Genomic DNA, 25,646 nt, shown 5'->3' with positions numbered 1-25,646 from the left:
CAGGTTGTGAGGGCGCTTTCTGCAGCAGCGTTGCATGCATGTCCGCAGACGTCATTTGATTTTTTAATGGCCTGCAGGAAATTTGGCGTTACAACTCCAGACATTAAGGCAAGAAAGAGAGGGAGAAGGAAGAGGGAGAGAGGAGCAGACGTACCGCATGAAACATTTTGGTTCAAGGATATCTCCGCATTTTCAGCGCATTTTTTACGTATTTATTTTTATTTTTGTTTTGTAAACTGAGACTTTTATCAACAAGTTACTGCGCCTTTATTAGAGGTGGTGGGTGCCTGAGTGAAGGACTAAATGGAAGCCCAGGTTTTGGCTTTAAACTTTAAAATTTAAGCCGGGGACGGAGATGGAAACGTTTGCCTGCTAGCTGGAACCAACTGCCTGGGGAACTATTACATCAGACGAAATGACAATGATTAAAATCTGCTTTTTGCCAGCTCCAAATCTATTGAGCGACTGACAGTTTGCCTGCTCGGTTTCCTCCAGCCTCTAAAGCTCAACTTCACCGTTAAAGGGAACGCTTTACTTTTTATTATCTTTTTTTTTTAATAAGATAAGTTATTATATCTGTGCAGACATAATTTTTTTAGGGGGGGGGGTCACGTTTTTGTTGTTTTTTTTTCCCCTCTTCTTTTTTTTCTTCCTTGAGAAAATTGCCTGGGCGAGAGAGTGGAGTTGAGCTAATTGTAGCCTAATCCGCGGCCCAGAGGCGCTTCGGCAGCCCGGAGCAAGATTTTTCTTTTTTAGCTCTGCTCTGTTATTTAGAGACGGATTATTGGCTTTCTTCTTCTCATAACAAACCACAGGGGCAGTTTCATTTAGGCAAAAAAAAAAAAAAAAAAAAAAAGAAAGAAAGAAAGAAAAAAGGCAAGACAAGAAGCTGAAATACGAAGCGGGGATTCCAACGAGAGCGCACATTTTTACGCGTATCCAAATAAGAGCAGAGAAGAGGAAGGAGATCGGCTCATCTATGTTCAAGGTAAGGACGCTTCCTGTGCGCTTCGGTACAAAAGCAGCTTCGGGGAGGAGGACAGGTCGAGCTGAGCGTTTCAATAGAGCCTTTAAAGCCACAGAGTCCATCCGGCCGATTGTAGTGCGTGTGGCTGATCCGGGCGGCGCAGCGGCGGAGCTGGATGCTGCTGTTTAGTTGTGTCGAGGCGAAATTTGGAGAAATTATTTGAGGAGTTGTTGTTTTTTTTTTTTGTTTTTTTTGGTGTTTTTGTGTTTTTTATTTATTTTTTATTTTTTTTATTTTTTTTATTTTTTTGAAACGCGGGCAGCAGCTGGGACTGACTGACCACCGGCACGGATCCCCCTCCTGGATTCCTCCTCCTACAATGTTTGAAACGGTAGGATGAAACATTTCAATCTTACACAATGTCATGTTTTTACGCACAGACACGCTTCGGTCCGTCCGGGGGAGAGCAGCCGAACTGGGGCTGAAGAGTAACGTGAAGTGACCCCCCCCCCTTCTCCTACACCCCTTTACCTGCCACCACCACCTCCCCACGCACTTGGACTTGTGTTGTGTCCTTTTATTAATCGGGGTGTGAAGGTCGGGATTGTGTGTTTCTTTTTAATTGTACAGCAGGAATAAGACGCCATGTTGAGCTTTTGGCGCTCCGGCTCGGTCTTCCTGTGGAGCGGGACGCCGCATCGCATTGTTTCCTGTCTAACTGTTGTTTGCCCTTGTGTGTTGTGTTGTTGTTGTTGTTTGTGTTTATTGTGGGAGATCATGAAATGAGCTTATGGGAAACGTCGCGACTGTGAAATTTGGCTACGGTGTCTGGACAGGGTCAGTTCGGTGTGTGTTTGGTGGGGGGGGGATGCCTTTTAACGCTGCTGGGGTTTAGTGGAGGAATTTGTCATACATGGTGTGTGTCTGTGTGTGTTTGACGTAGAGAGAGGAGTCTTGCCCCCCCATCTCCTCATGTGCTTCTTTTTTCAGTTGCGCACGTGTGTTCTGATTTAATTGGTTAATTGATTGATCGGTAGAGAGAGAGAGAGAGAGAGAGAGAGAGAGAGAGAGCTGTGGTAGGACAGCTCGGTTTTCAGCCTTCCCCAAACTTCTTAAGTCTTTCCAAGTTTTTTTTTTTTTTTTTTTCCTCCTCCTCCTCCTTTTCCCGGGATCTGAAATGTAATCCCATCCTCCTGTAATCGTATTAAACGAACATGATACTGCTGTGAGGCGGGCGGACACCACCCTGGGGAAAAAAATAGTAGTAATAATAATAAAACAAAGCTCCGGTGTCACTTAGTGCCCCCCCTGCCCCCCCCGGCTCTTCTGTCAGGGCCTCAGGGACGATCCTGACTCCCACTAACAGGCCTTCGGTTTCGCAGCCGTGACAAGAATACCGGTTCAAATGTGCGACGACAAAACGGATCGATTGTGTTGATTTTTGTGCTGCAGGCTGAAATTGTGTTATGACAATCTGTTTAAAGGCAGTTATGCAGTTTGTGGTGCGAAGCTGAAGGATGTTAGGATGAAGTTTTTAGTCTCAGACTGCGTCAGAGGAAGGTGAGCAGCGATGAAGGGAGTGAACTCTGACCTTTGATCCCTGAGGGTCCCCTCACATGACCTGGTCCACTGTGACCACACTGACATTTCCAGGGTGTCCAATCAGGACCTGGACAAACTGGGGAGGGGGGGTTGGAAGGTTCACCTGCAGATGAGCCCCCCCTTCAGCTGGTCGTCTTATTCTAAATAATAAACTGATATCAGACTGAGTTCTGAACGGCCTGTCAATGTGTTTAATGTTTTGTTTTAAAGCCCCCCCCCCCGCCTCCTGTGCGCCTCACTTTGGGTCACAAGAGTCTGCAGTTACATGACATGTGATCATCTTAATCTTTTGTGTGTGTGTTGAAAGGGAATGTGCCCCCCCCACCCGCTGTGTTCTCCTTGCTCTCGGATTAGTGGTTGGTGTGTCTGGGTGCATCTCTTCTAACACATAAGGCGACCTTTAATTAGAATATTGCAGCAGCAGTTTGTTTTATTCCCCTGGAGGCTGACACCTAGCAGCCCCCCCCCCCCCCCCCCCCCCCACATCTTCTCTCTCTCTCTCTCTCTCTCTCTCTCTCTCTCTCTCTCTCTCTCCTTCTATCTGTCTATCTCGCTCTATCTCTCTCTTCACCCTGGGTTTCTAATAAGCATCCTCCTATCCTCGCCTCCGGTGCTGCACGAAAAGATGCAAACATACTTAATTAGAGCGGTGGCAATAATTTCCAGGCTAAATATGCGACCAGGCAGACATGGAAGTGATCTGAGAGGAGAGGATACTATCTGCCTCCCTGTGTAGGATCCCTGTGCTTTACTGGGGCTTTACCTTTTTTTACTCCCATGGCTTTTCTATACACTTGCTTTCAGGAGGGAAGAAGCATGTCACGGCTGTCTCTGACCCGGTCCCCGGTCTCTCCTCTGGCCGCCCAGGGGATCCCTCTGCCGGCTCAGCTGACCAAGGCTAACGCCCCGGTGCACATCGACGTCGGGGGACACATGTACACCAGCAGCCTGGCGACCCTCACCAAGTACCCGGACTCCAGGTAAGACCCGCTCCTGCTGGACTTCTGGTCCTAATAAGCCTTCCCCGCTGAGATCAAAGTAGATTTAAATGAGTTTGAATTAGTCGAAATCTCCATTTAATTACTGATTTCTGCATTTCTTTCATAAAACCAATTATTACATCATTTGACTGCCATTTGTCTTAATTAGGTTTAATTGAATTTCTGCTGTGAACAAGTCATTCAGCTGACTGACATTTAGACAACCAGCCTTCAAAAGCTGCCACTCTGACCTCTTTCCAACTCATTGAGGGGGGGGGCAATAATTCTGTTGCCCCAGACATTGTTGAGCTAGTGGTGTTAGTTTTAATTGTTGAAAGATGTCCCTCCAAATGCTTTTATTATTATTATGATTATTATTTTAATCTGATGGTGGTTTGAACATTCAGCTGCTGCCTACAAAACCTCTCACATGTTCTAGCTTTATACACAATTCACACACACACACACACACACACACACACACACATTGCTGTGTTCACAAAAGAATCCTCCACACCACTGTTTATTATTATTTTTTTTTTTTTTTTTTTTTGGTCCCCCATCCCTTCAGTGAGATCTGGATGCTGTTAGGAATCCTTGGAGGGAGAAACAGTGACGTTCTCGTCCAGATCCTTGTCATCAAAGCTGATGTGGGGATTAAAATCTGGCTCTTTGCTCTGTTACATATTGATTTTCTTGGTTATTTTAGAAGCAGCATAGCTATCATGAGCTCTGCTCCACGGTCACTTTGTGTTCAGACACAGAGGTCATTTTAAGATACACAGCTGATATTAAAACTGTGTTTTCTTAGTTCTTCTGACAATGTCATCATCGTCATCATCATTATTATTATTATTATTATTATTATTATTATTGCAGTCGAACTTTCCAACTTTCTATTGGTTGGCTATCTGAGGGCTGTTCTGGGGGAGAAGTTAGTCTGTGGATTTAGTTTTTGATGCCCCACGATGATCCAGATTGTCAAAGAGCTGTTGGAAATCTACCCCCCAACTCTACAAGGTGACGCCACCAGGAGGTAGCTCTGAAAGCAAACGCACTCCTGCTGCGATATTTTTTATTTATTTTTTTACTCCCCTCTGAAACTAAAACTATGAGATGTCTCCCTGCTTTCTTCCTGTAATGCAGCATGTCATTCTCCACTCTGCGTCATCTGACAGTCCCATGTGGGCTGCCATGGTAAACATACACCAGGTTGTTAGAAAATCTGCCAAATTGGATACAGGAAACAATTCACATAATCCCTTGGTAATAAAGTCCTGATATTCACAGAGTCCCGCTGACAGGAAATCCCTGACATGTCTCTTTTTATTCCTGCCTTTTAATATGTCATGTGAAAAATACAGCTCATCCCAGACGAGGCTTTAGGATTGTTTCTGTTATTAAGATGCTTTTCTTGCTCACAATTTCAGTGTTGGATCAGATTTAAGCCGTGGCCACGAGGCAAGAGGACTTTTTTCTTTCTTTCATTCTTTACTGTCAAATGTGCTGCTAATATTTAGATCTGGTCGTGACTTCCACTTGACATTAATCAGTTTTCACATGTATTTGTTTCTTCTTCTTCCTGTTTCGTTTTCATTTTTTTTTTTTTTTTTTTTTTACAGGTTGGTGTTGCTTTTTTTATTTTTAAACTCTGATGCAGCTTCACACTTTCCAAAGAACTTAGTCACAAGGGCAGCGTGCAAATCCACGGAGTCCCATCAGAACCCAAACAGTGTTTTTACAGTGAGAGTAAAGACCGGATACCAGTATGCGCCCCCCCCCCCCCCCCCCCCCCCCCCCCACCCCCCTCCTTTCTTTTTCACACATGCTCCGTTACACTCCCCTCTCTTTCTGTTTCTTTCTCACTCTGGATCACAGACACACATGCATACACTCACTGCTTCACTCTCTCCCAGCTTCCTCAGTGTACAGTTTGCCTCGGGGCTCCACTTTCCACTGGAGCCAGTGGAAGGAGGGGCCCTTTTGTGTGAATTAGGATAATGGCTGACACCAGAAAGCAAAACAATTATGCTGGCACGGCCGTATATACGCCGCGCTCGGTCACGTCCGGTTGAGCAGCGCCATGTTGGCAGAACTGAAAACTGTGACGTCTGAAGGAGCAGGGTTAAAGAGTTTAAAGTTGATGATTACTTTTAATAGATTGGCCCCTAAATAATGCAGCGTGCCAAGAGAAAGTTAGTCTAGTAACTAATGTGTGGTTATTCATCTTCTTCTGTGCGGGCCATATTAAGGGACATGGGTCATGAAACATTGATGCACACTCTGTGTAGCTCTCAAAGAGGACAGTCTCAGCAGTCACTTGAACAGAAGCTGAGGAAATTAGGGAAAATGTTCCAGAGACAAGGAAACTATTTTGAAAAGGACCATTGGACATTTTTCTCTTTGAACGCGAGTCCTCTGCGGCCAAAGACAATAAATCTGTACAGGCTTTTTGCTCTTTTTTTTTTTTTTTTTTTTTTTGCTGGTCCTCTGTGTAGCCGTTTACTTCTCTACGAGATGAAATCGCCACAATTTAGATGGCAAAGAATATTTGACTCTCAACTGAAAGTTCCAGACAGCGCCATGTTTCCTTTTATTTTTATCTCATGTCATTGTTAAGCCTCTTAGCTATCCTAAGCATGCCCTCCAGTGACTTCTCGCTTTTCTTAAGAGAAAAAAAAAAAAAGTTTTTAAAGCGGCACCAACACGTGTGAGTGAAACAAAATCAGCAGTTTGATAAGACATTTATGTTTAATCACATAATGTGAAATAAACACAAGAATTAAAACAGTTGAACTGCGCTCCAACGTAACAGATCAAATTATTTCTTCAGCTGCAGATTAGCACTGTGACGGTAAGCGTAAGTGTAAGGTTGGATGTTCGGTGGACATCATAGGAAACAGCGTCCCACACAATAAAATGTGTCAGGGGGGCACTCTTATTGGTTAGTTATTGAAATGGGAGTCAAACTGGAGGCGTCGTGGTCATATGTCCTCTATGAGTTGTACTAAAACTTTATTTTTGTCACACACTTATTGCACGAGCTTGTTTGGTTTATTTATTAGATGCTTGGAGTAGGACTCAGTGAAACAGAGCCAGGCAGCAGCAGCAGCCCCCCCCCCCGCCCCCCCAATCTCAGTCTGACTCACTCAGAGGCCATTGTTGTTGATAGCCTTTGGTGTCAAGACTGGACACACTCAACCAGGATCCCTGGGCGTGTTTGTTTGGCTGAGCAGGAAGCTGCCTCGCGTCCATTAGGTGTCCATTACTGTTGGAGTCTCCAGATAGAATCGGTGATACCTCCGCTCGGTCGTCCTGCACAAACATCTCCGGCTGCTGCAGCGAGGATCTAGTCATATTGCCCACTTACTGCCCCCCCGCCCCCAGCACCTGCCCTCCATTGGTACGGCGGAGCTGCTCCTGTCAACTCCTACACCCACCACCTCTCTGACTCTTTCTTTTTCTTTTCTTTGCTGTTTCTCTCCCACTCTTTCATATTCTCTTCCTTTCTCTTGTCAATTTTCCATTTATTCTTCCTCAGGTTTTTATTTTATTTATTTTTAATTTTTTTGTTGTTGCCCTTTGTAATCTCTCTCTTCTTTGCGAGCCTCCTTGTTTTTCGGGCCTGTTTGTTTATATATCTTCCCTCTTAATTTCTCTGTGCATCCCCACCCTTTTCTCTCTCTCCCTACCTGTTAAAACACACACACACAAATTCATGGATTTAACAGAAAGGGGGTGGGGGGGGGGGGGGTGAGGAGACCAACAGAGAAAGAGAGCGAGAGAGTGAAGGGAGCAGAGGAGAGGGAAAGAAAAAGAAAAACAGGCAGCATTTTAATTGCTTTTTAAAAAAGTGGAGATGAAAAACAGAGTTAGCCTGGAGGGGTATGGTGAAATTCTAGCTGGAAGAATTGCAAGACCATATGAGAAAGGAACACCTCGGGCAAAACAGGGAGATGAGTATTGGTTTTTTATAAAGCATTTTGCATCGATTTCCAGAGAGAAAGCGAGTAAGGCAGAAGGATGGAGATGGAGCGAGCGAGAAAGAGAGGGAAAGAAAGAAAGAAAGAAAAAGAAAGGGAGAAAGGATGGCAGGAGGAGAGAGAGAGAGTGAACCATCTTTGCTCTGCTTCTTCACACAGTCAAGTCAAAGAAAAAATGAGCCAGGCTGAATTTGATGTGATGGCTTCAGCGTGTTGTGTCGACACATCGGGGTCAGGAGATACCTGATCCAACCCTTAAACACAAACTCACACACTTTCACCGAGTAGAGAATTGTGTAGTTGAGAATTCAGCAAAACGAGTCTGAGTGAAGCCAGCCCTGCTGTTTGTTCATTGACATTCCCACTGCGCCTCCCTTCCTGTGTCTTGTAATAGAATTTGACAAGATGGTGCTGTGTGTGTGTGTGTGTGTGTGTGTGTGTGTGTGTGTGTGTGTGTGTGTGTGTGTGTTTGAAAATAGGTTTTACAACATTCTTTGTCATACGACTGTGTCAGCCGACCTAGAAGCTGTTACTGTGATTAAAGAGTTGATTACATCAAAATGATGATAATAACAGCAACGCAGCGCCCTGCCAAGAGCTGTTTCTGAGAAAGACGATGGAAATGTGCAGTGAAACCGTTAAGGAGGTTATGTGCAACAGATTTCTTGTGTAAATCACTAGTACGCCGTATTTACACTGCACAGGCACTCCAGGTTTCTCCGTCTGCTGAGGGAGATCTGAGATCATTTCAGAATGAATTACAGAATTAAAGCCAATTGTTGCACCCAAAGCTTTGGGAGTGATGAGGGTGGGGGGGAAAAAAAAACACTTGCAACGTGCATCCTCAGTGCTGCGGTTTAATTATTGAAGGATATTTAGCATTTGTGGAAGAACAAACAGAGTGGAGGTGCCGAGACAAGATTATTAGACCGGCGAGAGTAGGGACCTGCAGGTAAGCGTCAGGAAAAGCACACAAAGACGAGGGGAAATGAATATCTGTCCGAGGGTATCTCCAGGCACGGAGCCAACATGGTGTGATGAAAGTTTAAAGATAAGAGCAATTTCCACTCTTTGCTTTGATGAGCCCCTTTAGCCAACTTCAACTAACCCCTTAATCTTACAGCACAGCGGCAGAAGGGGTTAACGGTGTGAGGTGAGACAGCAACAAGTGTGTTTTTACATCATCTCAGGAACTTTAAACCATACATCTAATTACTGTGGAATGAAATGGAAATTCTGTCATTTTCAGGAATGGATTGATTATCTTGGTCATGCAACTCACTTTTTTCCTCTTAAGTCTGAGTTTGTGTTCAGTTCTCAGATAGTTCATGTGTTTTGAATTCAGCGTCAGCGGAACAGATAATGGTGGGAAACTCAAAACCCATTAAGTTGATTTCATGTTATTTCGCCAAATCTGATATTTAAATGTAGTTTTGAAATTAACATCAAACTGACACTATATGGACAGAATGATGTATTGAATACAAAGCAATAACGCCAAAAACAACAATATTCAGGTGACTCCTGTAATCATCACAATCCAAAATGTAAAAGTGAAACGGCTTCCTCCAGATGTCCCGGACACATTAGTATGTGGCCCTCGACCACTTCCTACCTATGTTTCATTTCCACCCCTTTGACAGATGGAATAATAGAGCTGTAATGCTGCATTCATGCCATTAATTTCTGTAAGTACAAGCAGCAAGCGTGTGTGTTGTTGTAATCTTCCTGCAGAAGGGACACTTCAAACAAGTCTGGAATGGAGGAACGGTGCCTTAAGCCCCTTGTTTCAACCTGGGTTGCTAATGCATTTCAAGCTTAGTGCTAATAAAATTGAAAAATAAATGGAGGGTAATTGTTTCATGCATTTGAAGGGAGCTGGCTCATTCTGCTATGTATGTGTGTGTGTGTGTGTGTGTGTGTGTGTGTTTGTGTGGCTGCCTGCATCTGTGTGTGTGTATTTCAATTTTCAGAATCAGTCGTCTGTTCAATGGCACCGAGCCCATCGTGTTGGACAGCTTGAAGCAGCACTACTTCATAGATCGGGACGGCGAGATATTCCGCTACATTCTCAGTTTCCTCAGGACCAGCAAATTACTCCTTCCAGATGACTTCAAGGTATACAGCCGCACCACAACACACTGCGCTGTGTGTACTTGTTTGCACCATCAGCTCTGTTTATGTAAAGCCATCTGCCCAGACATGCACAGAAAATGTCGATACGTTCACCTCCTCTCTCGGTTATCGCATGTTTTCAAAACTGACCTGAGAACCACAACAGAGCCGCCACGAATGTTTTCACAACGCCTCACGTCGACTCGGCTTCCTCCCATTCAACACATAATTACCTGGAGTTTAGGCTTAAGCCGTAATTAGGGAACTCTGGGGGGAGAAAGAAAAACACAGCGAACAGACTCTGTTGGCGTTTACAGTGGTGGAGGGGTAAAAATGCTAACTGGCTAACTGGAGAGCGGCCGTGTGTGTGTGTGTGTGTGGCCGAAGCCCTGAGCTGTTGTTTTTCACTCAGAGTGGTTTCTATAAAGGTGAGCGCAGGTGAAATAGCCTGCGCGCCTCCTCTGCTCTGCACACAGGAAGTCCTGCAGAGTCCGCCTCGGCCCTGCCAGACCACTGACAATCCGCACACCTGGGTCAGGTCTCAGCATCTACATCCAGAAGCTCTCACATATAATCCACATTATGTCTGTTATCAAAGTGATTTCATCGACCTGCTGTCAGGCTTCATATCGCCAGATCCTCACAACGCAGTTTCAGATTATTGGTGAATGTCTGTTTCCCATCATTTACTGCTAGAAGCTGTTAAAGCTGACGTGTGTGAAGTTGATAAAGGGATTAACGGACATAACGGCAGCATTTATTTAAAGTTGTGACTCTCTGGCTGCTAAATGTTCACCAGCTAGTCCTTAAATTTGTGTTTTTTTTTTGGTTTTCGCTAATTATTTGACGTGTCACCTGTTTTTTATTTTCTTATTTAGCTGAACATGGCTGACGGTGGTGAGACTGGACCAAAGCAGGCGTGTTGAGGGGTGCGAACCTAAAAAATAAGGCAAACGATGCTGAGATGGCCGACAGAGTCAATTCTTCAAGGCTCATCGCTACGAGTGATTCAATATAAAAATGCAGCTTTAAACCAAACTGATGACATTATAAACAGGCACGCCGCCCCAATGTGGATTTGTCCGAATTTTTATGTAGCCGACAGCTTCCTCCCGTTCAAGGTTTTATTCGGTGATACTGTTTCCTGGGTGTATTCCACTCTTCCCTTTCTACTCCACTTTAACTTGTGTGACCTTTCCACCGGGCTGGCACTCGTTCGTCAGTCTGTACAAGATCCAAACCTCAGACAGCAGCACATGGCATGAAAAGCCCTGCATATTTTGGCAAATGATGGCCTGACTCACAAATGATTAGTTTTTCCCTTCGTATTCATGCTTTTCCCTCTCTCTCGCTGTGAAATCTTGACAGTCCAATCAGGAGAATGCATTGGACCTCATTGTTTCAACTCATCACGACCCCACACCCACCCCTCCCCTAGCATAAGCCTGTGTGGATCTGCATACCTTTCAATTTGCGTGAAGAATAGGCAAAAAAAAACAACAGGAAAAAAAAATGCAAATAGTGCGAGGCGGAATTGAGCATGTCCTTATCTGAACACAATCAGGCTTGCCGTCGCTGGAGGGCTGGGTCTGTTCTGCTGCTGGCAGCCGCGGCGCTGTGTGTTTTGCTAAATCAATGTGAAAGTCTGAGCCGAATAGGAAAAGAAATTTTTCAGCCGACATCAGTGGAACAAAATATTCACTATTAATATCCCTCCTCATCTCATTATTCAAACTACATTTAATCACAAGAGTGTAAGCAATGCTCAGTCATATTGAGGGCATGAGTATTAACCGTTAGGAGTTAGCGGTTACCGTGTCAGTTTATCCAGCTGCAGTGCGTTGCTCTTTAAATCAATAACGCTTTCTTTCCTTTCATATTGAATGCTGAAACTAATAGAAAAACGTGAATGTTATTATTCTTCTGTCAGGGCTGTACACTAGATGAACACAAGCTGGGTTTTTTTTTTCCCCTCCATCAGTGGCGTGTTTAACTGACATCTGTGAACCCCTCCCTGAGCGGGTTGGGGTCATATATTGTTCAAAACATACGGTTGGTCTTTACCAGCCCTCATAGTGACAGTTTCCATCATTTTCTTCTTTCTCCTCGCTCACTGCCTCCCTCTCCGTCTCTCCCTCCCTCTGTCCTTTTTCTGAGATGTTGCCTTGCCGGTGGGCGATCAGGTCGGATCATTATTTTGAAGCTCAAACGGGCTGTCTGGACACAGGATTGGGGGATGAATTGTCTCGTAGAGCTGGCAGCGGTAGCAGCAGCTCCAGCAGCCAGGACGGAGCTGTTGGCGCCCGTCTCCTTCTCATCCTCACCTCGGCGCTTAGGATTACTCTGTTGTTTTCTGCACTGCTCAGGATGACTAAAGTGCCTCGCAGACAGACCCCTGTTAAAAACATATCCATCCATGGCTTCAGACCTGTGAAGGATGAGGAGCTACACTTTGATACAGAGAGCTGCCTGAAGGGGAGTGTCTCAGTATGAGTTTTGTCAGCTGCAGCAAGAAGGCCAGGAGAGAAAAAGACAGGGAGAAAGGGAGAGAAAAAGGGAAAAAAGGACCCGCGCCCTCCCCCCAACCCCCCTTCGCTCTGCTTTCACATTCTGAAATCTTAAATATTAGACCATCAGCTTAAGATGTGTTGCGTCAACGCTCCCGTCCAGATGGAGTTGTATTTGGGTGTTGTTCACACGCCTCAGATGAAGGCGCAGTTTAGATGAAGGGGGTAAACCAGTGAGGGAGGCTTTTCAAGGCTAAAGATTCTGACAGAGGCAGCGGGGTTAATGAATATGCTGTTTGCTGCCACGCTCTGTTTCTATACCCAGCAGTGGTCCGGAAAAGCGAAGGGGAAAAACTCTTTTTAGATCGGGGCTCCCTGGCGGCCCAGGCACCCAACAAACACACAAACACACAAACACACACACACCCACAGCCGCCAATGATGCAGACTATATGAAACATATGTTGTTTCCGCAGCACAAACACACATTGTCTCGCTTTTCAAGGTCGTAAAGACTTTGCAGTGCCCCCAAAATGAGCCACCTTCTTCTCCGTATCTATTAAATATGTAACCAAATGCGCAATCGGCTACTTGCTGTGGTTTCACGACGTCCATATATTGGAATGAACTATAGCCAGGAGCGAGAGAACATGAGCAGCATGGAAGAATAAACTTTGAATGGCAGCGACGGCAGTTCTGCAACCAGGATCGAATTAAGCCGTCATTCTTTGTCACTATGAAACACTAACCAGAATGCAGATTTATTAATTGCTAATTGTTTAGCAGAAAGATTTGCAGCATTTAGGTGTAACCTAATTAAATCTCATTCTAATAGGAGCTTAACATCAGGCCAGAATCCTCATTAACATAAAACTCCCTCTATGTGAAGAATACATTAAAATCTTCCTCGGCTGATGATTGTCCTCATGTTCACTTTGCACATATCTTTTCCTCCCTCACCTCCCGTCTGCCTCCCAATAGCGAACCTCCGCCTCTCTGTATTTTCTATGGTAGCGGTGAATGATGGTGCCATCTGGTCTTATGGGAAATTAGAGGCAAGAGCATGGGGGCAAATGGCCCCCAGCAAACCCTGCCCAGGAGGGAGAGGCAGGCAATCTGCTGCAGACTGTCTGCACACAGGAATGCACCATCCCACTTCAGCGGAGCCCTTCTGACGGCCTTTCTGGAGTCGGCTCACTGAAACACGCTAAAGGCTAACGCGGCTCTGCCAAGAGCGACTGTGGAGGAGAGCTGCAGCATGGCTGTGCTTTGTTTATTGAGAGAGTTGTCCCGCTGGTCAAAGGCCATCACCGATCTTAGGGTATCCTCCTCCTTTTCAGAAAAAGCTCTCAATGTGGATAACGAGCGAGATTTTTGCAGTGATTGAATCTTTAACTTTACAAGGACAAGCAAAGGTCATGTTTTTTTTTTTGTTGTTGTTTTTTATTGTTGTTTTTTTATATAGATTTAATTTTTAGGTGCTAGTTTCTTATCTGCATCAGTTGCACTTCATCTCGCACACTGCTGGCATTAGATGCGTGCAGTTCACAAAACTTTGTAGCCGTGTACTTAACAGATAATGAGGACGGAGGACACTGCTGGTTTTTGACATAAACGAGTCTCCTAAAGATATTCAGAGATCGAGCAGGACATGTCTCACTCTTTGTCGTGCTGCACAGCAGATGCTGTCACAACAACACTGTGTGTGTGTGTGTGTGTGTGTGTGTGTCCCGATGACCTGGTGATGAGGTCAAATGATTCACACGTGTTGTTCCATCTTCTGCAGGACTTCCACTTGCTGTACGAGGAGGCGCGTTATTACCAGCTGACGCCCATGATCAAAGAGCTGGAGCGCTGGAAGCAGGAGCGCGAGCAGCGGCGGATGGCGCAGCCCTGCGACTGCCTGGTAGTTCGCGTCACACCTGACCTGGGCGAGAGGATCGCCCTGAGCGGGGAGAAGGTCCTGATCGAGGAGATCTTCCCCGAGACCGGAGATGTTATGTGTAACTCAGTCAACGCCGGCTGGAACCAGGACCCAACGCACGTCATCCGCTTCCCCCTCAACGGCTACTGCAGGCTCAACTCCGTCCAGGTAACGCAACACACCGCATTTCCTGTTTGTGCGGCAGTGCCCGGCTTCATGTGGCCTGTGAGGGGTTTGGAGAACAAACACAAACACAACAGACACAAAACTCTCCAACTCTCTGCTGGTGACACTTTCAGTACATTTAGTTTCAAGTGTTTCAGTCTGTTACTTTTAATTCACCACCATCAGGAGAGCAGCGATCACAGTTGTGGTATCTTTTGATGGTGTGTGTTACGAGACAACACCAAGTGTATCCGTTCCTTTGATTCAGTCGACTTCTGGATACAGTCATGGAAATAAAAAAGTCTAGTGTGTCTGATTTAAAATGTGACGGATTGATAATATCAGACTCTCTTCATTCAGGGATATTAGAGATATAGATGAATAACAATTGAGAAGAAAAAGACAATATTGTTCCACAACAACAACAACAACAACACATAACTAGAACAAGAGAAAATTTTATTTTTCAAGTGGCGCGTCTGTATTTGGATTTTAGAAAGTCTCATTTTAAATAAAAACATTTGAGTAAAAGCTGAACACTGGACAGTCAGCAGGTTGCTAATGGTGAGCATTAGTCCAGCTTTCAGTGCAGTCCCAGTTGAAAACACAAAGAATTCACAAACTAAGTCCTTGTCTGTTGGACGGAAGGAAATCAAATGTAATTCAGTTTAGAGATGTGATAATTATTATTGTTTTGGATATAAGCACAGTTCTGATTCACTGAAGATCCAAATGTGAAGTTTGGCGTTATTTCAGGTTCAGGCCACGTTATGATAAAGACAGCAGTCTTAAAACTTCACGAACTGATCTATAAACACGGATTTCTTGACACAGGACAATTTTTCACTGTGTGTGTGTGTGTGTGTGTGTCACACTGCCGTGCATATGTGGAAACATTTGTCCTCTCTGTTGTTGGAAGGTAGAAATGGATAGTTGTGCTCGAAGCAGAGTCGTCCTGAGTGCTGAGATTACTGAGACGTGATTAAATACAAGAACATCTCAAGACCTAAAGTCAAACTATTCCAACTGTTTCATTTCTGTCTTCTGACTGCGGATGCAGCGGGATAGATGGGAACATTATAATGTCAACAATATAACAGCAGCAGTGAGACTACGCTGGTGAATCTTAAAGACGCACCAACTTTAAGGTGCTTTAAATGTATTTGGAACGCATTAAGCGATGCATACATTTATGAGATGTCGCACAAAACACTTCGAGTAAATTGTTACATCATATTAACTTGAGTTCTGCAGCCAGCAGCTTTTAGGGATAAAATCTTTTCTCCAACAAGTGAAGATAATTCCTTTGAAAGGGCACATCTGCTTGTGATTTGAGGCCCTTTTGTCCACGTTTGTCTGGATGCTGTATTTTAACTTTGACTTGGCAGCGTAGGTGCACAGGACACAGAATCTGCTGAGAAACATCACGATGAGTCAACCATCATGATCTGTGGCCTCGAAAGCACTCGGCCCGCCGCCACAGAGGAGTTTTAACTTTTATTTTTTATTTTTTTTGTTTTCTCCAGCGAAGGATTTCTGCTGAGCAAAGGAAAAAAAATTCAGTGTCACGCCAACACCTGTCCGGCATTAGCTTTAGCGTTAGCTCACCCAGCAGACCATCTGCTAAAGATGCCTGTTCAATCTCAGTTTTAGTTTCACATTAGGATGGAGGCAGATTCTGGGATTTCACCTCAAAGCCTCTTTTTGTTGTTGTTGTTTTGTTCCTTTAAGGCTGTTTACATGAATTGTAACTTTACGCAGACACAGTGAAGTTAATAACTCGTTGTTGCTACAGAAGACTGAAGCATGATGGGAAGTTTAACACACTCTGATTAACGTCCTGATGTTAAAAACAACTTCAGCAAACCAGTTTTGCAGCGATGTGGGGAGGGGGCAGGCGTAACAGCCTCACACCACAGGCTCAATATAACACACTTGGACGCCCAGAGCCACCAACAGGCCGACACATACAGGAGCCTTTCCCGCTCTCTCAGGCAGGCTGGTCTGCTCTGACACCTCCACCTCCCTCCTGCCAGCGCGAGAGACGCCCTCCAGGGGGGAGAGCCGAGAGAGCGGGACAAAGCGTGTGTGGACTGCGGCCATGTTTTTCCTGCGAAGAAATGAAGAGGAGGAATGGAAAGGGTGGTTGGGGTGGGGGGGGGGAAATGATATGCATAATTTACGCTTTACTCCTTTTTAAGACACAGCTCCTTTTTTAAAAAGACTCCAATATAACATCGCTCAAGGCAATTGAAATACACGTATTGCATTTTTTAATACCATACTTACAATTTCTCAAACAGCCTAAACCAGTTTATACTTCTTTTATAGATTTTTAAATGACTTGCAATATAATTAATTGGCCGCATCAACTAACACAACATTTTCCCACTCTGTTTACCAGTGAGACTGGTTATGGGATCTGAGCGCATCTGACTAACATGGTCTGAGAGGAGTTTTTATTGTTAAGGTTTTTATTAGGCTGCTCCTCTGAAGGAGAGCCGAGCTGAAATCCTGCTGACGGAGAAGAAGAGCTGGAACTTTAAGGTTGTTCCTTTTTGTCTGTTGTGGTGAGGAGCTGTTGGTGCTCGTCGTGGGGTCGGGCCCCTTTTTGTTGTCTCATGTTGGCCCCTTTAAAATACAAAATGTACAAAAAGATGCATGCAGAGTAGAGGAGCCCGGCTCATTGAGTCGATGTGGATGAGGGCACAAGGAGCAGATGGAGGTGGTGTGTGTGGTTTTTTTTTTTTTGGTGTGTGTGTGTGTGTGTGTGTGTGTAAGTGGAGATTTTTCTAAACAACTTACTCATTCTGTTCTCTCTTATTGTTGCGTGAAAGTATGAGAAGGTTAGGAAAATAATCCTCGTCTTACCCACCAGACAATGAGCCTCTGATCTGGTTTCAGTCCTGGACCCTGACCCAGGGGAACCACACCCTGCCCACAGAGAAGGACCAGGCATGGGGGGCTGCGTGGGGGTGGAGGAAGAGATGGATGTGTGTGGCAACTTAAAAATATACACTGTTTTCAATTTATGATATGTGGCTGGCGTAGAGAATGCATTTCAGTCTCAACTGTTGTTGTCTGGCCTCGGGCCTGCTAAACCTTGTGATGCTTTGGTCACAATGAGATAACATGACATTTCTCAATACTTCAGACTAAACACAGCATCCTGCTTTTTTCAGTTTGTTCGCTTAAAGATAAGGTAGCACCGTTGCTGTCGATAAAACATTCAATCGCACCGCAGTATTCAGAGCATTTCAAACATTCTCCTTTCTAAGATCAATTTTGGACCCTTAATTAAATCGTCTTCCTTTTGGAGTCGGAAATATAAGAATACCACTCTGAAGAAGGATCATCTTGTAAAGAAACATCATGTAGGATGTTTTGCTCCTTCTTTAGTCCTCACTTCTTGTTTAGTCAAATGTAAAAGTGAGAATAAACAACTCCACTTCGGCGAGTGATTCTCCGTTTAGCCATGAATGGAATTTAGGGAATAATTCGAACCACCTGTGCTGTGATGTAGATCCAGCACAGAGAAACAAGCGAAGCAGCGAAGGCAGTTATCAGAAGGAAAACATTTAGCCAAAGAGCCACAGAGGTGTACACACACATACACACACACACACACACACACACACACACACACACACTCCGGTCCCAGAGCTGAAGCCGGTCCTGCCGCTCCATACATCACCATGATGAAGCACTCAGATCACGCCAGAGCCAATCTGTCCTTCATCACTTTGACAGCGGAGGTAGAGGTAGAGAAGGACTCCCTGTCCCTGCGCCGCCCGGGCAGGGAACGCAACTTGTCGCAACACTCTCTTACATGTCACACTGCCACTCCATCAATCCTGAGCAGGGTGGAAAGAAGAGCGCTCGGCTCATCAGAGGAGACGAGGCCACACAAACACCTCGACGGAGCTCCTCGAGTGGCAGAACGAGACGTTAACTCTGCGGCAGTTCGGGGTCCCTGTTCTCCCCGTGTGGCTCTGCGGGAATATCACAACGTCAGGCGGCGGATTAACGGGCGGCGTGGAGACGATAAAGACACGTCTGACAGCAGATAAGCAGCTTGTGCAAGTTTACTTAAAGTTACTCAAGACTCTTGGTGGATGTGGCCGAGGATTGATCTTGTTTTAATCAGGAAGATTCAACTTCTTTATCTATCTATATCTTTCACATATAAAATAACCGAGAACGCTGAGAAGAGCTGCTCAACATAAATGCGTCACAGTAATGACCCTGTGAGTGTTTTCAAACGTTACATTACTGACTTCTGCATGAAGCTGAAAAGGAGCAAAGTTGACGAATAGAGTGGCACAAAATGGGAAAAGTAGCATAAGTGTGTCAGGTGGGGCGCTTTAATAAATGTGGTTATGTCACAGCAGCGGCACGTTAAAGACAGAAACCACAAACCACAGAAGAAGAAGAAAATGTTACATAATGAGTCTGGTGGCGTGAGAGTCTCCATCCTCACATTCTCAGGTCTGAACTACTTATAGTCACTCTGAGGACCGAGCTAACCCTCCACACTCCTGTTCCCCACCTCCACGAAAACGCAGAGTGGACTCAGAGCCGCTTAAACTTCAAAATCAAGTTGTTCGTTTGCGATCTCCTGAGCTCCACAAAACGCAGCAACTTCAGGAAGCGTGAATTCAACAAAAAATCCATCAAACTGTCAGATTGTTTTGGTCGCCGGTGATTCGTACAGAAGAGAAGCCGGCAGATGGCTGAGAGAATTAGGAAGAGCCGGAGCTTCCATTCTGTTTTATGCCAGATGCTGGAAGATAAGCAGAGGATACAGCGCGGAGCCGCTTAGTTCTCCCCGTCGGTTGTGTGTGAAAGTCTGTGCATAGTTAAACAAAAGCGCCCCCCCACCTCGTCAGGCGCCCATCACATGCTGCAGTGTCACACGTGTCAATCAACTCTGAGCCCTGTGCCACGAGGAGCAAGTGTCTTCCAGCGCCTCCTGAGAGGTGCTGCACGTGTGTGTGTGTGTGTGTGTGTGGACATCAATATTACATGGTGCTCCGGTTTCCAGCGTTGAGACTCAACCACTTTGATTCCTGCCTCGCCGTCTTCACCGTGTTGGAAATACATACAGAGTGCCGGGAGGTTAGATATATCGCCTCCTCGTCCCCATGGCGAGCTCAGATTGACTGGCAGCTCAGACAGATGGTTATATGTTGAACTGTTTTTTTTTTTTTTTTTTTTTTTGTCGGGGGGGGGGCAGATCCCTGTGCAGCCATGTTGGCCCTGCAACAGTGAGAATAGTTTATTAGGTTTGAAATGTATCAGACGGGATAAAGAGGCTGAGCAGGAGCTTTAATGTTTCAGGAGAAGTGTGCGAGCAAACTTTGGTAAAGTTTAAGAGCTGTCCTGTTTTCTGTGATTCTCTTGTTGTGATTTGCGATTGTAAAAGCAATAACGGCCGATGACAAATATTGACGCGGGGGCTGCAGCGATAGCGGACTCCTCTTTCATTTCCAAATAGCAAAAGTAAATAAAACAACAAGAGGCTAACTAGCGATAATTCCATTTCACGGAAATCCTGATGTTTGGAATTAGGCTTGAACTAATCCGACTGCTCACATGCAACCGTTGGAATATTTTGCTATGGTTTCGCTCAAGTGAGGCAGGAAAGTAAGCAGAGAAATGTGCGCAAGTACAACATAAGCTGGGATCTGAAAGCCTGCGGTCACGAGTATGTAGTGCTGAACCGAGCCACCAGGACATGTTTTAGCTTTTTAAGAGGCTGCATTACTTTCTGTTGTCAGCTGGGATTGATTTCAGGACATTGTCCTGTGGACATTGAAACCTTTTGCTTGGATGTATCTTAATTATTCAGTGTATTGTTTATTCCCCGATGGCTTTAATTCACTGTGTCAAACTGAATGTGAAGTTTTTTTATGGCCTCTTAGAGTCATTACAGTTTCCCTGACTCAGTTACAGCTATCTATAATAATATCCTTAAGTCCTTTGTGTTGCCATGCATTAATGATAAAAGTGTTTCCAGACTATCTTTATTGATCAGGCCATTCTCCTCTGTGACCAAATCCATTGCCGAACATGACAGAGTCCCACATGCGTTCAGAGATGATGGGGGAAAATGCAATGTGATGCAATGATCAAAGAGGGCTATGTAATATCATTTCCATAATCGTTAGGCTCCTCCGTTGTCTGCCATGGATTTGGGGATGTTTGATGCTTGGGCAGGTCTCTTAATTAGCCATCTTCACCACCATCAGCTGCCTGCCGCCCCTTCTGTCTCACAAATTACAGCAGCGTCAGGTCGGCTCCGCAACTTTCTACACGGATGTGTGTTTTGTAATTTGAATTTGCAGGATGAACGAGGTGCTGTGAATTTTATTTTTAATTTTTTTTTCTAACTTCTCTGTGTTTTGCCGCGGCCCTTTGACCTGCAGGCCTAAATGCCCCACTTACCCCTCTGATGGGGCTCACACTCCTGTAATTAGAGAGGTCAGACTGTTGCTACACGTGTGTGTGTGTGTGTGTGTGTGTTTTGGGCGTCTGCAGAAACCAAATCTACTTTGCGTGAACTGTGGCTCTGTATCTGAGAGGAGGGGCTCCCCCTCGGCGAGACCTTTCATTTCCATGCACTGCACACTCCATTAAAAGGACGGGGGCATAAGTAAACACACGGCACAACTCGAACTGGGATTTAGATATACCCCCTCCAAAAAAAAAAAAAACATCCCACAAGGATTACAGAAGACGAGAGAAAAGTGATGCTGAAGTTCACGTCTTGGAGTGTGTGTGTGCGTGTGTGTGTGTGCACGTGTATCGATGTTCAGACTCGACGTGCTTCGCCGTCTCCTTCCCGTTCTCGCCCTGAAGCTCCAGCACTTTGTCCTCACGCAGATTACCCAGAACTCCCCACTCCTCATTCCCCGCACGTCGTTCGCCTCCTTTGCTCACGGACCTCACTTCTCCTCTCACCCCAGCCTCATTACTCAAATTAGGAGCTCCAGTAATCACCACGCTGAGCTCCACTCAGCCCCTCAACACACCTCGCTCCCCTCATCCCTTTGAGCTCATGCCCTCGGTTCAGTAGCCGATCCAGCACAAGCTGCATGAATATTGCAGAGGTGGTGTGATGTCGGAGAGCCCTCTGGTTTTATTCCGTCTTTACGTGTGATGGGCGAAGGGCGGTGTTAATGACAGGCGGTGCACATTATGACTGATGAAGATCTGAGCTCCATGTCAGGGGAAAGGATGGATTGATATCAAAAAGTGATACCCATCTATGACTCGCCCATATATTTTGCTGATGATCACTGAAAACGCAGAGCAGACCTTCAAAATTCTGGTATCGCCACTAAACTTTCCCATAAATCAAAGTTTTTATGGAGGCAACAACTTACTGTGGTCTGATTTTTTTTTTTTTTTTTTTTTAATCTGGAACAGCAATTTGACATTTTGAGAAATATGGTTGTTTGGTTTTTTTTGAGGCTTGAGGCGAAACGAAGGCGTTTGCCAGCAGTCGGCTAACTAATGTTAGCACAAAGAAGGGAAACGCTAACGGAAAACTTGCTTGTGTCTTAAGGTAACACAATCCAACAACACGTAGAATTTTGTTTGTTTAATCACGACAAAAACTGAAGAAGCTGAAGTTGATAGCTTCATATTGAGCGCTCACTGTCTCAGCTTCAGCTGCTGTCCCTCCTGGTAACAATGTCCTCTCACCCCCCCCCCCCCCCCCCCCCCTGCAGGTCCTAGAGCGTCTTTTCCAGAAAGGATTCAGCGTGGCGGCGTCATGTGGCGGCGGCGTGGACTCGTCCCAGTTCAGTGAGTACGTTTTGTGTCGTGAGGACCGGCGGAGTCTGTCCATCAACACGCCCATCAGGATAAAACAGGAACCCCTGGACTAGAGCATTCTGGGAGAGGGACTGCCAACAACCCCCCCGATTTCCCTCCATACTCTCTCCACCTTCTCACACCACCGCCGCACCCCGCCTACCCCTCCTTCTCTTCCCCAACAGGACCACAACCACCCCCAGCATACCTAAGTATTAGCAGAGGCTTGTTAACCTCATCAGCCCTGCAGAACTCTTTGGGGAATGTAGAACCAAGCAAAGGGAAAAAAAAAAGAGCATCAGCAGCAAAAGTTTTTGATTACGTTAAATGACGCCCAAAGAATCTGGGACTGCGATGAAAACATACAAACACAAACGGACTAAACAGCAGCACATTTAAACCGTTTGAGCGCCGCGGCTGATTTTCCCTCATCGTCTTACAAAGAGAAGACACGACTGTCTCCTTAACATCACCACAAACACACACACACACACACACACACACACACCGGCTCACCTCTCCTCCGTGTCTTCCTCGTTCCTCCTGGACGAAGTCCAAGTGTCGTCTGATTGGTGACGATTCTGAACTGCTGCAGGACGAGATAGCAACAGCTGACGGGACGACGGGAAGAAGACCCCGCGACCCCCCCCCCCCCCCCCCCCCCCCCCCAAAACCCAATCCGACCTCACTCCCCCCAACAGACCGGGCTGCAGACGACGCCAGAGCCGCGCCCAAAAACAGCATCATTCGCCAAACTGATTGTTTATTACGATTTTTTTCATTGTTGTTTCTAAGGTATGTTCCTCTTGATCCTTTTTGCTGTTATCATGACATGATGTAAACAATTATTATTAATAGGATTATTTTCAATGTCTCTTAATTTTTTTCCTTTCTCCAATATGAAGGATGTTTGAACGTTGTATTCATTAGGCTTTGAGAGCTTGTGAGGGAGAATTTCTTGGCAGTAGCTGCAGAAACTCAGTTGTCTCCAGGCTATGTGGCTAAAGAGATCTGGCTGGCAATGCATTCAGAGCCAGAATAAGTCCCATTGTTCAACCGGGAATTGAAGAGAACCTGGACGTTTCAACATTGTTTATAGTCAAATGCGCAGCACACATAAAAAAGTGCTGTGGAATTTGTGCTCATTAGCTCTGAAACATATCTGATCGGATCCTGTCGCACACGAGCGCAAACTTTTGTTTGCATGAAGAAAAGTCTGTAAATTTAGAGTCCAGGTTGAAGTTGCACAAGCTGAGTGTGTCGCAGTTCTGTCGGGCTCGCGGGCCGACGCAGAAAGCCGACGTTTACCAGTGTGTCTCATGATCAGCAGGAGATGTACTCTAAATGTTTCTTTGCACTTAAAGCTGCCTCGCTCCCAAAAAACACCCGTTTGATCCCAGCGACCGGAACCAAGTCCGGACTAGACCGCCACCACGGTTAATAACTGGCAAAACAAATACCGCAGGCACCAAAGTGGACCGGGGGCCTGTTTTATTGTTGTACAAACATAAAGTCTATAGCTAAAGAACATGCTTTATTCGGACGTGTATGAAGCGAACCAACATTTGTTCCTTCGGGCGTCCGGTTTCGACAGATTTGCTGAGAGAAGCTCACAGTTCCATCAGGCGACATCTCGGCTTCAGTATTGTCACATCTGAGCTGAGACGATGTCGCTGGTTCTTCCCGAACATGTGCGACGGAGCGCAGAGTGAACTGCACTTGAATCCGCGTGTTGTTCACAAAGAGGCGAGTGGGCGGCGTTTACTCGATCCTGCTCTCATTCTTTTGGTCTTATTCTCAGCATTTCTGGATCAAAGACAGAAACAAGAAAGGCCGAGTTTTCATGCTTTATATTTGTGTGCAACTTACAGATGCTGTTTCTTCCATTCCAAAAGACAGAGCGAGAAACAGAAGCTCATTCTGATCTTTGTTGGCTCAGCAAACTGAGGTTTGTTTTTATAAACTAGTTGTTTATTAAAGATGGACGCCGCTGATTAATGGGGGCGGGGGGGGGGGGGTCCAAAGTGTAGCCCCCAGTCCTGTGCAGTCCTGCCTTTGGGGGGGGGGGGGGTCTCACTCAAAATCCAGCCCATCTTTGTTCTGACCTGCCTCTGGCCTGCGCCTTCGTGTACAGTCGCCTCAAAGGGAATGGCCAACCAGGCCTTTCATGTGCCCCCCCCCCCCCTCCAAAGGCTCAGTGGTGCCAGTAGAAACTTGGGATGAACCCCCCGCTGCTGTGTCATCCCCGTGCCCTGGTCTTTTTCAAAATGCCCTCCTACGCTGTGGCTCTCTGGACCACAAACCAAACAAACTGATGAGTCAAATCTGAGCACATGCTGTTCGGCCGCGGCGACTCGACTCTGCTGCTGAGCCCGACATCTTTCCTTCAGTCGACACGAGGTGTGGAAACTCATCTGGGTTAGTTCTAGAGGTAATAACAATCCATGTTATAATAAAAGCTCACATCTGCAAGAATTCTTTTCTTTTTCTTTTTTTTTTTTAAGGGAGGAGGGAACAAAGGCATATTTTCTTAATGATGTGGCATTTTGAAATCACCGGATGGGCGTTTAGCTTCCCAGAGCTCTTGCATTTGTGACTAAAAACATTAGTGAACATTCAAAAGTGTCACACACAATGAGGAAAAAGGAGCAAAGATTTGTTGTTTGCAATAACCAAACCAGGGATGCCCCCCCCCCCACGCACCTCCATTCAGCAGGTGACAGGACCTGAACGCTCCCAGATGCCGCCCTTTGCAGAGGATTCTGGTCGGTGATCAGCTGGTTCATGTGGTATTCGCTCCACCTCTGAGGCAGGTCAGTTATTGTACACTGAATCATCAGGACTCTGGGTTTTACAGCGACCCCCCCACCACTCCTCCCCACCCCCTCGCCCACCCCCCTGTTTTTAAGAGACCTCTGAAGTCCTCCTCACAAAAAAGAATGAAAAGAATTCAAAGCATAACACTGTACATATGGATTAAAAACATTTCAAAGGGTATAATAAGGTGCAAATGTATATTATTTAAAGTGTTTAAAACAATTAGACTGTGGTATTAAAGGGCATGTGTTCATTTACAGTGTCTCCATTTGACTTTTCTTGCATATTTGCGATAATAAAAGGATGTACTGTATATCTGATGTGCGTCTCATTGCGCTCCTGTTGGCTTCGTTTTAAGATATTGACCTCCGTCAAACAACACCGTGTGCTGTTGGCGATCTGTGAAAGCATTTATCACCGATAACGCCGGCTGGGAATGGAGGGAAACAAAAAAAAGTCTGCCGTTGAAACGGCCTGTTGTACGTCGGGCACGTGTGGGGAAGCTGGTCTTCAGGGCTGAATCCAGATCAGCAGTTTAAAGCTCCAGAGGAATAGGCCGAGATCTTGGAGAGAAAGAAAACCCAATAAGCTCCAAAACTCCAATATTTTGCACCGAGTTAAACGGTTTGGTCTTTTCAAAAATGCTTCTGCTTAATTAGCAGCAGAAACCTAGGGGGACTTTTCATAGTTGAGCAGCAGCGCTTGACTCAGTTTGTACTTAGCATGTGCACTGTTAGAAATGGAAATGAAGCCGGCTGAATTAGT

General features: G+C 45.6%; 1 protein-coding gene across 3 annotated transcripts; it reads left to right on the top strand.

The window, feature by feature from the left end:
• Positions 1 to 25,138, top strand: kctd15b (potassium channel tetramerization domain containing 15b). 3 transcript variants are annotated; one of them, XM_029498920.1, is made up of 6 exons: positions 1 to 988; positions 1,293 to 1,358; positions 3,374 to 3,549; positions 9,506 to 9,650; positions 13,941 to 14,246; positions 21,980 to 25,138. In XM_029498920.1, exons 1-6 carry the CDS (start codon positions 980 to 982, stop codon positions 22,136 to 22,138), a joined length of 861 nt encoding a protein of 286 aa, XP_029354780.1. In that variant the 5' UTR covers positions 1 to 979; the 3' UTR covers positions 22,139 to 25,138. The 3 variants fall into 3 exon arrangements, with proteins under 3 accessions (XP_029354780.1, XP_029354779.1, XP_029354781.1); XM_029498919.1 differs by having other exon boundaries at positions 1,290 to 1,358; XM_029498921.1 differs by lacking the exon at positions 1,293 to 1,358.
• The last annotated feature ends 508 nt before the right edge of the window (positions 25,139 to 25,646 follow it).

The sequence above is a fragment of the Echeneis naucrates genome, chromosome 3, assembly GCF_900963305.1.
Source record: "Echeneis naucrates chromosome 3, fEcheNa1.1, whole genome shotgun sequence".
Taxonomy (NCBI): Eukaryota; Metazoa; Chordata; class Actinopteri; order Carangiformes; family Echeneidae; genus Echeneis; species Echeneis naucrates.
This window is presented reverse-complemented; position numbering and strand designations above follow the sequence as displayed.